This window comes from Bactrocera neohumeralis, chromosome 6 (assembly GCF_024586455.1).
Source record: "Bactrocera neohumeralis isolate Rockhampton chromosome 6, APGP_CSIRO_Bneo_wtdbg2-racon-allhic-juicebox.fasta_v2, whole genome shotgun sequence".
In the NCBI taxonomy this organism is placed as follows: domain Eukaryota; kingdom Metazoa; phylum Arthropoda; class Insecta; order Diptera; family Tephritidae; genus Bactrocera; species Bactrocera neohumeralis.
This window is the reverse complement of record NC_065923.1, coordinates 48,315,805-48,328,349: the sequence shown is the minus strand read 5'-3', so window position 1 is coordinate 48,328,349 and position 12,545 is coordinate 48,315,805. Positions and strand designations below refer to the sequence as shown.

The window sequence follows — 12,545 nt, the reverse complement described above, 5'->3', positions numbered from 1 at the left end:
CACTTTTTGACTGTTCGAATTTTTAGAAATTGTAAAAATTAAATTTGCGGATGTAGTCAGTTCTAGACATAGACAAGCCTATCGAAAATCTCTTTGAAAATTTTAGGTAAATCAGTCGGGTAGAGCCTTAGAAATCGTGGATATCGTTTTGAAAAAGATATAATATATGTATGTAGTTATATCACCGATAATAATTTGAGTTTTGAAAAATCCATTTTTTTATTTCTAGACGAGAATAGTTTTATGGAATTTCACTTATACATATAACGTTTCGTTCTCTGCAAACTTTTATATGTACTTACCAACTTTTTCATAAACCCACACTTTAACACGACCCTGTTCAATTTTTTCGATATACTATATGATCCAAAAATTTCGAAATCTTGCCTGTATGTTGCACGAGATAATGAGTACATGAATGAAAGGCCACTGCTTATTCTGTGTATATTTACATATGTATGTATGTAGTATTAGAATGCGCTTACAATAATTAATAACTATAAAAATTTACTAAATAAAAATTACTAAATTACTTTTGTCAACCAACGAGCATTTGTTCAGTTTGTTTACCCGTTGGTAATGTAATTTGTTTTCTCGTGATTTGTTTAATGATTAAATATATTCTGTGTGCATGTGAGAATGCAAACTATTTAAATTATAATTGTTATATGCATGCGTACAAATATAATTCTACTTGTAGACCCTGTAACGGCCACGATCCTCTTCATTCGGATGCGTGCGTATATACTCGAGCGAACGAAGTATGTAGTCTGGTATTGGTGGCGGTCGGGGTAGATGACGTCCAACAGCATGGAAGCCCAGTTCATCAGCAATGTAACGCACTTCGATTGGTATGCCCTCGGGTGAGGTGTAGCTAAATATGCCTATAGCTTCCAGTGCGCTGCCAGCGGCCTGTACTGCAATACCGTTACTCGTCGAGTAAGCATACCGATAGATACCCAAGTCGTCGGCTGGAGCCACATTATATAGCGTGATCACTGCATCGGGATCGCCAAGTTGAACAGCATGTAGCGGTTTGATCGCTGTGCTGGTAATGCACATAAAGGCCAATACTAAAAAGACACACTGTGATTCGTTAAGAACAATATAAGTGGCAATAAGTTGATAAACATATACATATGTACATACATATGCTAGAGTATATAATAATTTAAGTAATTGTGTTTATACTACTGTAACCAGTTGCTACAGAGTATTGAAATTTTGTTCACCTAACGGTTGTACATATCACTTAAAACTAATCGATCGACTAATATATATATACATATATAAATGATCAGGGTGACGAGAAAAGTTGAAATCCGGTTGACTGTCTGTCTATCCGTCCGTCCGTCCGTGCAAGCTGTAACTTGAGTAAAAATTTAGATATATCTTGAGTAGGTTCCTTAGTACAAAAAAAATTCGAGTTCGTAATCAGACCACTACCACGCCCACAAATCGCCATTAACCCCATACATATAAAGTGCCATAACTAAGCCTAAATTAAGATATAAAGCTGTAATTTGGTACAGCGGATCGCTGTAGTAAGAGGCACATGTGGGGACAAATTTTTGAAAATGTGGTCATGGCCATAACCTCTAATAAGTTTGATGTACATATCTCCTAAACTACTAAGCCTACAACAACCAAATGTGCTGTGTACAGATTTTATAAGAACTATACTATATACGGTTCTGTTAAAAACTACTAAAAGGGCGATAAATCAATAACTAATTACGCCAGAGACGATAAATTTTACCTCCGAGATGGTATGAGAGGACTTTATGAGAGTTAATGGGCGTGGCACCGCCCACTTTTTGTTGAAATCACATGTCTTGGGATTCGACTAATCGATTTCAATTAAATTTAGTACGTATATTTTTTTAACATTCCTATGTTCGAGTGTGAAAATAAGCAAAATTGGACTACAAACCACACCTACTTCCCATATAACACAATTTAAAATTCTATTTGATTCTTTCACTTTCCAACACACAAATCAAGAACTAATTAATATAACGGAATAAAATTTTTCAGTAATAATTCCCTCAAAGTATGGCACCTTTTGCGCAAAAATTGTTCAAATCCAGCCAAAACTCTTTAAGACACTAGGTACCGAATATGTTAACCCCGGTACCTATAGTTGACTTTTGACCGGAAATATCGGTCAATGTGTGAGACAAATAATTGAAATTCAGAGATAATAATTCTCTGACAATGGTATGTCTGTATGTCAAAAATTTCTCGAATCGAGGCAATACTTCCCGTAGCCCCCATATACCAAATACTTTTTTTTATCCTGGATATATTAGCCAATATTTGAGTTATATCGATGAAATTGGGAGAGCGTTTTCAAATCATGACAGTGTATCTTTATGCCTGGATAAATTTGAGAGAAAACATAACTTAGCCCCCTTATAACCATTACCAAACATCCGGCTGACTTTGATCCATATGATTGGTGATTGTATGTGAGGTACCTAATGATAATAGTTAATGGATCGGGCTCCTATATACTACATATAGTCATAAAGTCATTCGTTTTTCTAAGAAATCTTATGCCGATTTGTCGGTCAGTGTATGAGTTATATAGAGTATATGTACTTATATAGTATATAAAATTTCTTAAAATCCGATCCTCTGATTGACGTTTTACATCTTAAGCGATTTCCCTGGCTTTTATTATTGCAAGTTTCAAGAGTGTAAAATGTTCGGTTGCACCCGAACTTAGCCCTTCCTTACTCTTTTTTATTTTCTTTCTAGCGGTGTTGATGACGAAAAGAGTCCTCTTGTAAACATAATCTAAGAAGCAAAATTTTTACTCCGTTCCAACAATTGAGCCATCGAAAACTTTGTTTAATTTAAGTCTAAGCTTAATCCAGAATGTAAGTACTAGAGTGAGATAAAGGAAAAAGGAAACTTTGGTCTATTTACCTCCGTTAAACATAAAGTAAATAAAACAGTGAAGGAGGTACATGGGTAAAGTATATTGTTGAAAGTCCTTTAAGGGTTGCTTGTATTTTTTAAAAATTTATTATCCCTACCCTAAAATTGACCAATAAAGAAATTGACCTTGCAGAAATTGGTTGCTGTCTATGTTGGGACTAGGGTTTAATATTAAACAGGTGAATGCTGGTTTAACCAAATAATAAAAAAACACTAAGTACAAATAATTGCATAACTTTCACTATAACCTGAGCAGTCACAAGTTTATTTCGGGCTAAGCACTAATACAAAATATTAAATTTGCCTAATCTATAACTAAAAGGTACCGTGATCAAGCACTTTAGAACGCCATCTGTTGGTAATAATGAAATTGGTTTGTGACCATGCTAAAATTAGGAGAGTTTCGCAATTGCATTGTGATTTTTTTTAACAAATTTAATTTTCAAATAAAATATATTTTGTTTAGAAATATTTACGTTAATGGCGCTACACCTTTCTAGAATTCGTTAGACTTATTTGTTTTTGGGCTAAAAGCAACGAGTTTTAACATAAGATAAAAAAGTTATTTATAGAACACACGTTTTTTAAGTGATTGTATGTATTTTTAATAATGTTGGAGGCACGTGCTGCGGGCTTGAAATTGTGAAATTGTACAGTATTTATCTAACGACAATATTAGCTAGGAAGATGTGCGTATGTTTAGACATTTTTTAAAATCCCCACCAACTAAGTGTCCACCATAAGACAATATAGGTATTAATTTTTTCATCTTTCGTTAGTTTTATGTAAATTAAATAAAAATATTTTTGGTACCAGTCGCTTCGAAAAAATTTATACATTTTTAATTTGACAGATAATTTAATAAAAAAAAGTTATAAATAATAAAAAAAATTTTGAAAAAAAAAACAAAAATTATAAATAATAATATATTTTTGACAAAAAAAAATTCTAATTCGTAAACCTAGTGTAACTTTTTTCGTTTTTGCATATCATTCTTACACTTTAAGCACAGCTAAAATTTTGCATTTTGTTTAGTTTAATTGTAATTTTAACACTTAATTACTGTAAACAAAAATAACTTTTAGAAAAATTATAATTGGGAATTTAAAAATATACTGGATTATCAAAAAATTCAAAAAATAAAATAAATAATTAATAAAATATTGAAGTTATTAATGACACAGTCACATGTCATTTTTACAGTTACATTGGAAATAATCTAATTTCAGAACTTGAAAGGTGTATATACTTTTTCGCATTAATTTAGAAGTTCATATTTTTAAAGAAGGTTAATATTTTTTTATTATTTTATTTTTATATTTTAATATTGTGTGTATCTCTTGGTTTTTGTTTTTCATATAAAATAATAATTTTTAATTTTTGTTTCGCCGTTATTAACATGTTTAGTTCAATATTTGCTCACAATATTGTAATATTTTGCACACTTTGGTTGTACACTTTAACTTTTTTATAAAAATATTTTTTATTTAATTATTAAATTAATAACTCCGACACTTACGGGGCTTGATTGTGTTCTATTTATTCGCCGCATCTTTAATCGCTTCTTTCAACTATGTTCTTAAATTTTTTTTTTTCAATTTAAAAATTGAAATATTTTTTGTTAATGCAGGTTTTTTCGTTTTCGTTAATGTTTCGTATATTTTTTTTCTGTTTCGTGTTTGAGACAATTCTTCTTTTTTTCGCTTCTTTTGTATATGTTTAGGGTTTGAAGTGATTTTCACAACTGCGGGCGAGCGCGTATAACTTTATGTTTTTTATATCGTATGATCCAACTGTTTGAAATTAATCGACAACAATCTGGCCACGAGCGATTAGCCACCAAACTTAGCTGATAAATACATATGTATGTATGTATGTGTATATGTATGCAAGTATCCAGTGCTTTGTCAAATGGGAGGCTGATTAGTTTAGTTGCTATATTTGTCGTTCCAACTTTATTATCGCTCACGCGCACATACACACACACATACATATATATATTATGTGCATACATATATTTTTCTCTCATATCCATTGTTGACCATCGTCTGCCTCGAAATAGTCTAATTTGTTTACAGTCATCTTCGAAAATTTCAGCAAAAATTTGTCGCTTCTTCTCCGCCCATCTGTGTCGATCTGTATTTTCGAAAAAAAATCTGGTTTTTCACTTTTTGTTAATTTTTCTCTTTTTTTTGCGAAATCAACATATTTTCATTTAAATATTTTTGTTGCTCAATTTGTGTTTTATACCTTAGCACATATGTATGTGTGTTTGTTTATATAGTACTACTGCTAAATTATAAAATAGTCGCAGTAGACGGATTAAACTATGATTTAGGCAAGTGTTTATGAATTCCTTTATCAATAGCAACCACGATCTGCGAGTTTGCTAATCATCGTTAAAAATAAAATATATACATGTATATCTACATAATAAAATTTATGTTAACTAAATACCGTTAAATATGACGAAATTTTGTTATAGCGATTTAGTTGTTGCCTTAATCTTATTTTTTATAGACGCTCGCCAACTTAATTAATAGTGTTTGTTAAGCGTTTCAGCTGTTCCTAGTGGAACCTGAATTATAACCGGACAATTGTTTTCGGTAGCGTGAGGAGGTTGTTCAATTATGGATTTGTATGCGTTCTGCTCTAACACGAAATAGCATGAGTAGCATATGTTTTGGGACACATTAGATTGGTAAAACAATATACCCTTAAGGGTAGGATAGGTAGGTAGGGAGCGGACTTTGTGACGCTATTAGAAATGTCCTAACGAGCAACACTCGGTAAATTTGTCTGTCCTCTCTTGATTCCAGAAGTTTTTTTTGCAATATTTCTATACTCCACGAGAACCATAATAGAAATTGCAAATGTAAGACACAAAAAGTAGAAATGTAAGACACAAAAAGGAGAAGATCTTCGCACTTTTAGTAGTTTGTAATATTCTAAAATTGCCTTCGAAAGGCTTGTTACATTGCGAATCATGCTGTTTAAGAATACGTCTAAAACTTTCTTAATCTACTCTTTCGAAGTAATTTCCTCAATTTATTCGTCGATCTAATGTTTTATGGCAACGTATTTGTTATATCAACACTAACATCAGCAATCTCACGTTCTTATGTTAAATGATGCCTGCACTCTTTCAATTTATGAATCTCCATCAGTATGTTTTCATGTTAAGTTCAGTGAAAGTGAATATTAATTTCATATTAAACAACCCGCTTTTGAAGAATTCAAGCAAAGAACCAATTACGTCATAACTACAGTAAACGCGTGAAAACTCGAACTAATTAAAACCATACTTGTCGAGTTAACGAATGTGTTGTATTTTAATTATTTTATTCGTGTTATCAATGTTTATATTACAACTGTTAAATTTTTCCTGAATAATTCGAAATAATATAATACTTTGGTTTGCTGTTTAATGATTCATGACCAGTTTATTTAAACATTTGTATTTTTTATAGTAAGTAAATAGTAAATTGAGATATTATTGTTGAATAATATTAAAATGATCCTTATGATAGCTAAATACGACCGATTGAAGTCATGTACCCTTATGACGATTTCGTTATTTTAATCACTTTTGGTTGCACTTGTAATTTGAGTGTGAGCTTGTTTCTGCACTTTGCGCTTTTTCTGGGCTTTGAAATTATGTCCTTCCGGCAAGTATGCGGATGACCTTTTCTCAGGGTTCCGAATTTCATAATTAAAAAAATTTGAATTAAAAATTAAATTTTCATTAATAAGTCCCTTTTACTTCTGGTCGCAAGAGAAGGACGATGTGACCAAAGATGGAGCGCACCTATAAGAGCTGCCCTCACCAAATGTCAAAGTCGTACTTGGGAACTTTAACGTCAGGGTAGGCAAAGAAAGCATCTTTGGGCACAACAACACGGTAAATTCAGCCTCCATGATGAAACATGTGTTGAGGCTGATCGACTTCAACAAACACAAGTAAGCTGCAATCACAACAGACGGCCGAACGTAATTTTTTTGAACTTACAAAAAGAAAAAAAACTACTGGATCGGTTGTTTTGAAATGTTAAGGGTATATTCTTCAAAAATACACAGCGAAACTTTTGAAAAAAAGGTATTTTTTGAGTTATAAGAGATCTCCGACGACCCTAAACAAAGGTCCTCAGCTGCTGCTGCTGTGATTCCGGCTTTCTCCGCTAATGAAACCTAAAAATTGTCGTTAAACTAGAAGATATTTTCCTAACATTGGTAAATTTTACCTCTAATTTTCATGGTGATCGAATCACTTATCACCAAAAAAGTTTCAGATATCAAAATTGTGAAATATTTTGAAAAATTTAAGCAGTCTTGTGGAGAATAGGACAATTTTCATTGTTGTTAAGTTACTTTTTGCTACATTTAAGCATTTTTGACTAGAGAATTCAATTATATTGCACAATGTAAAGATAAAAGAGGCAGTCGGCTTAGTTTAACCAACCAATTATTTGAATAAATATAATAACTTAAAACAATAATAATAAGAAAATACACGTTCCTATTAGAATGCCCTCCAATTTGTGATGCTCTTGACTATCAGCTCTACTGTATAAAACCTTCGATTTCAAATTAGAATTTTACAGTTTAGTAAATTCGTAAGCAGATTTTATAAAGAATTTGAAATAAGAATACTCATAATCTTTTGAAGCTAACAATATTCTTAATACAATAAACATAGAATTGTATAAGCATTCTATTTTGGTAATTTGGTGTGTGGAAACTCGATACACTTGTCAAAGTTATGAATATGAAAATACCACACTATAAATATAGATTATTTATTTGTATATGGATTTATAAGAATATGAAGTGGGTTCAAATCATTTGCTTAATTAAAGTTTATTTGGGCAATAAAATACTATGCTGAAGTGGAAGACAACCGAAAATATTAAGAAATATTTACGCAAGTGTGTACATGTCTGTACGTATCTCTGAAAATGCTAATCGCACGCTTTGATTTCCATATTTTACACATTGAACTGAACATAAAAAACTAAATTACTATTTGCATTAAGAAAAATGTGATGAATGCAGTGAGTAAGCCGCAAGAAGCCAACGAATGCCGTTAAAAGTGATTTTGATTTCTTCAAAATTTGTCTGCAAATTTATACAAAAATATTCTAATTTGCGCGTGGTTCATTGTGTTAATGATCACTATGGGCGGTTTAGAGCGGAAGTGTTGTGTATTATCGGATATTGATAAACAAAATTCCAAAAATAAAATAATAATAAATATGATAACACTGCACGGTTGCGGCACAGTGGAATATTTTACAAATATGTTTATATGTGTATGTGTTTTTGTATATTTGTATATGAATGATGGATTGAAATGGCGTTAACTAATAGTTCAATCACTGCAGTTCAAGCGTATGATTCGTGTATTTCACTAATTCATCATAATTCACATAAAATACATATGTCCTTTAAAAAAGAAATAATAATAAAACAACAAAAATTTTTAATTTCGGCTGGTAATAATACCCTACCCGGGCGCAATTAATATCGCATAAAAGGGTGAAAAATATGTTTAACTTGTTTTTGATCGTTCAAATTGTATGACAACTATATGCTATAGTGGTCTAATCTGAAGAATATGTTCGGATATTGTAGTGTTGGCTTGAATAATAATCTGTGTGAAATTTTGTGAAGATATCTTTCAAAATAAAAAAGTTTTTCATACAAGAACTTGATTTCGATCGGTCAGTTTGTAGGGAAGCCATATGCTATAGTGATCCCGAACTCAACGATTGCAACAAATGAGCAGCTTCTTGGGTTGAAAAAGATGTGTGCAAAATTTTAGATCGATCAAATCAAAAACTGAGACACTAGAATACAGACAGACGTACGGACAAGGCTAAATCGACTCAGCTCGTCACGCTGATCATTTATATATACAGTTTATAGGGTTTCCGATGTTTCTTTTGCGTTTTGCAAAATTCGTGACAAACTTATTATACCCTGTTCAGGCTATAAAAAGAAGTCAACAAATAAAAAAAAAAAAAAAAAAAAAGTTCGTTGCTTAAGTCTTTTGTTCCAAGCAACGCACTGTTGCACAGCAGGCAAATACTAATGATCATTTAACACTCAAACGTATGGATGTTCACTGCAATTCGTACAATAAATCATTCCTCCAAAACGTGTTAAATAGAAGAGTAAAGAAACAATTTTAGAAACATAAATTTCTTGTTTCAATGCAAATCTTGGCTCAATGATAATTTCTGAACAACTTCTGGGTGGGTGTTTACCTACATATATGTACATGCGTGTGTGTGTTGTGAAAACTAGTTTGCGCTAATTTTTAAATCGCAATTCAAGTAAAACACATAAAAAGAATTTTCTCATTTATATGCCTACGATTTTGTAGCCACGTCGAATATTTTACGCCTTTTAAAAATTAGAAGTTTCCAACCAACTGGACTTGACTTAATTAGCGTGAAATCTTCAAATGCTTTTGTTGTTGCAAGTAGTTTTTTGCAAAAATATGTCCAAAGTCAGAATGCGGTTTTATGCTCAGATAGCTTCATTATCGTGCTTCTTTGAATTTGATTAATTCTTAGGTATATCTGTTTATATGTATGTTTTGGTTTTTTGTCATTCTAATCTCCGGCTGTTTTTAGCACTTGAACTTGATTACCGCTTCATATAACCCAAAAATGTGATTTGTATAAGGTTTATATAAATAAAACGTTTAAATTTTGCACTGCTTGCCAATTTAGGGGGTTAATGACACTAGTTATCTAATTTGAAATTGAAATAATTAGTTCTATGGTTGAGTCATTTATTTAAAATAGTAAGCTTTTCAAGCTAACCATCAAGGAAATCAAATAATTTACAAAGTTTAAATACTTTTAAGCAAGAATAAATATTTTATGTATAAATATTAAAAAAAAAAATAAATGATGTAGTAAAAATAAAGCAATGATTATTTTATTCTTACTAAATATTCCTTTATATTTTGGAGGATGGAGTCATGAAAAGACTCGGCTGCGCTGGGTAGGTCATTTTGTTCGAATGGACGAAAACACTCCAGCTCTTAAAGTATTCGACGCAGTACCCGCCGGGGCAAGCAGAGGAAGAGGAAGAACTCCACTCCGTTGGAAGGACCAGGTGGAGAAGGACCTGGCTTCGCTTGGAATATCCGATTGGCGCCACGTAGCGAAAAAAAGAAACGACTGGCGCGCTGTTGTTAACTCAGCTATAATCGCGTAAGCAGTGTCCACGCCAGTAAAGAAGAAGAAGATATATTCCTTTTTGTTGAAAATTGTAGGATATGTGTCATTTGACTTCGTCCAAACGTTTGGACTTTGAAAATAATAATTTCATGATTGCTGTCATTTGGATTCAATTTAGGCCTCTATAGTTGTCTAAACTCATAGAAAAATTTAAAATTGATTGTTTTCGTGATTTAGGGAGGGCATTGTCAGGCTGCCAAATTAAAAATTGTCCATTGAAAATACAGGACAATCGTGATTTTTTATCTTTAAATTTCTACAGCTCAGAGGCATTTTATATTGCTTTGACTTTAGACACATATTCCGCAGAATTAGAATTGAACAATCTACAAAAGTGCCCATTGCGAGAAAGTCGAAACTCACACCGGCGAGGTAGTACGGGGCTCTAAATCTGACTTTTTCACGAAATTCGCATTTTTTTGTACGAGGTGTGTTCAAAAAGTATCGCCACAGTTTGGTGACAGTTTTCTTCGATTGCAGGGGCGTGGTGAATCATAAGTTCTTGGCACAGGGAAGAACGGTGATAAGGAATATTATCCGTCATTTGCATATTTTTATGCGCAATTTGCGCGAAGTTTTATTCCGCTATCAGAAACGCCCGTATTTGTATACAGTTATATTGGAAGAAGGCATTGGTTGAAGAACAAAAATTGTCTTTTGCACCACGATAACGCCCCTGCTCACACATCGTTGCTTGTGCGCGACTTTTTGGCCAAAAACAACACACTAATGATGCGCAGCCACCGTATTCCCCAGATCTGGCCCCCTGTGACTTTTTCTTGTTCCCTAAACTGAAGAGGCCCATTTTGAAAGGACGAAAAAACGCTTCTCTTGACGAGATAAAACGGCATCGAAGGAGGAGCTGAAGAAGATAAAAAAATGATTTTTTGAAGTGCTTCGAAGATTGGAAAAGACCGTTGGCACAAGTGTATAATATCTCATGGGGATTACTTTGAAGGGGACAAAATAGATATTCATGAATAAATAAATAATTTTTGAAAAAACACAAAATTCGCGATACTTTTTGAACACACCTCGTATATATCTCGTAAATGACAAGAGCTATAGAAAAAAATGTTCATGACAAACTTGTAGGAAGTTTTATTTGCTACAAAAAAGATCTGAAGTCAAAACCGCTATCATTAATACATTTCGAGATATTCATTTTTTTTTAAGCTTTAAGCTTGTATGGATGGTATGTAAAAAAAAATTTAAAAATCATTCATTATTAGGCATTCATTTTTGAAGATTATCTTTCAAATGTTGCCGCGGCTCTGTCTCAGATGGTCCAACCATTGAGTCCAATTTTCGATGACTCGTTCAAGTATTTTGTCTGGTAACTGGCAAACGACACGCTTGATGTTTTGCTCCAAGGCCTGAATCGAAGCGGGATTGTCCGCCAAGACATTAGGCTTTGGGTATATATCTCCACAAGTAAAAGTCTAACGGCGTGATATGACACAATCTTGTTGGCCAATCAACTGTTACCGAAGTATTCTCTCAATAAAACCTTTGAATGATGCAAAGTGTGGGAAGTGGCGCCAACTTGTTGAAACTAAATGTCACAGAGATCACGAGATTCGTCTTTCATGGTCTTCGTGTACCTCCACAGCGTGCTGGACGTGGTCTATTTGGTAGAATGTTATCCAATAATGAATGCTGTTGATGCTGTTGCGAATGGTATGCTCCTTAGGCCGATTATGTTGACCATAAGTTGAGCGAAGCGCGCGAAACTCAATCTTTACAGAATTTCCGCAATAAAATTAAACGATTTGTAAATGTTGCTTAGGCGTAATAAGTCTATCCATGATGAAATGACAAACAATATTGAACAAAAAAAAAAAACATAAAAACGGCTCACACGTGATCTGTCAAAAAACAGTTATTGAAAGAGGTACCTCTACTTGGATCACCCGTTATGTACAGATCACACAGAATTTAATATTGATCGGATTATTTCTTTCCGAGCAGTCAGTCAAACATATGTGGTTCCGAGAAAAACCCGTTTAAAGATAAACGGGTGATGAGTGGCTACAAAAATTACTTGAGATATCGATTAGAAAATACTTTAAGTCAAATTCGAAGCTTTTCCAGTCATTGTGTTTAAAAAAAAATATTTTATTCATTTCAATTCGTTCATTTTGGGTTAAAAAAAAATAAAAATTTAATTTTTAATTACAATATCGGGCATAAACACGATTTTTGGCAATACATCGACTCTGTCGTCATTTATCGATATTATTACTCCTATACTCTTCTCTAAGGTAAAGTGCAAGGAACATAGAGAGAAGTAAAACTTTATTTGTTAAAAAAAAATAATACAAGTTTAAGTATTTTAAAATTTCA

The 12,545-nt window shown here is 32.6% G+C and overlaps 1 protein-coding gene across 1 annotated transcript; it reads right to left on the bottom strand.

The window, feature by feature from the left end:
* Window positions 1–323: 323 nt before the first annotated feature.
* LOC126762619 (pupal cuticle protein Edg-78E) lies at window positions 324–4,676 on the bottom strand. Its single transcript, XM_050479495.1, has 2 exons — window positions 4,466–4,676; window positions 324–1,086 (listed from the first exon to the last, which is right to left on the bottom strand). Exons 1-2 carry the CDS (start codon window positions 4,496–4,498, stop codon window positions 691–693), a joined length of 429 nt encoding a protein of 142 aa, XP_050335452.1. The 5' UTR covers window positions 4,499–4,676; the 3' UTR covers window positions 324–690.
* Between the last annotated feature and the right edge of the window lie 7,869 nt (window positions 4,677–12,545).

Excerpts from the sequence above, each read along its gene's own strand:
- LOC126762619 (XM_050479495.1), bottom strand. The coding sequence starts at position 4,498 with ATGCGGCGAATAAATAGAACACAATCAAGCCCC. Across the intron at positions 1,087-4,465 it reads ATAGAACACAATCAAGCCCC|TGTGTCTTTTTAGTATTGGC; the intron begins GTAAGTGTCGGA and ends AACGAATCACAG.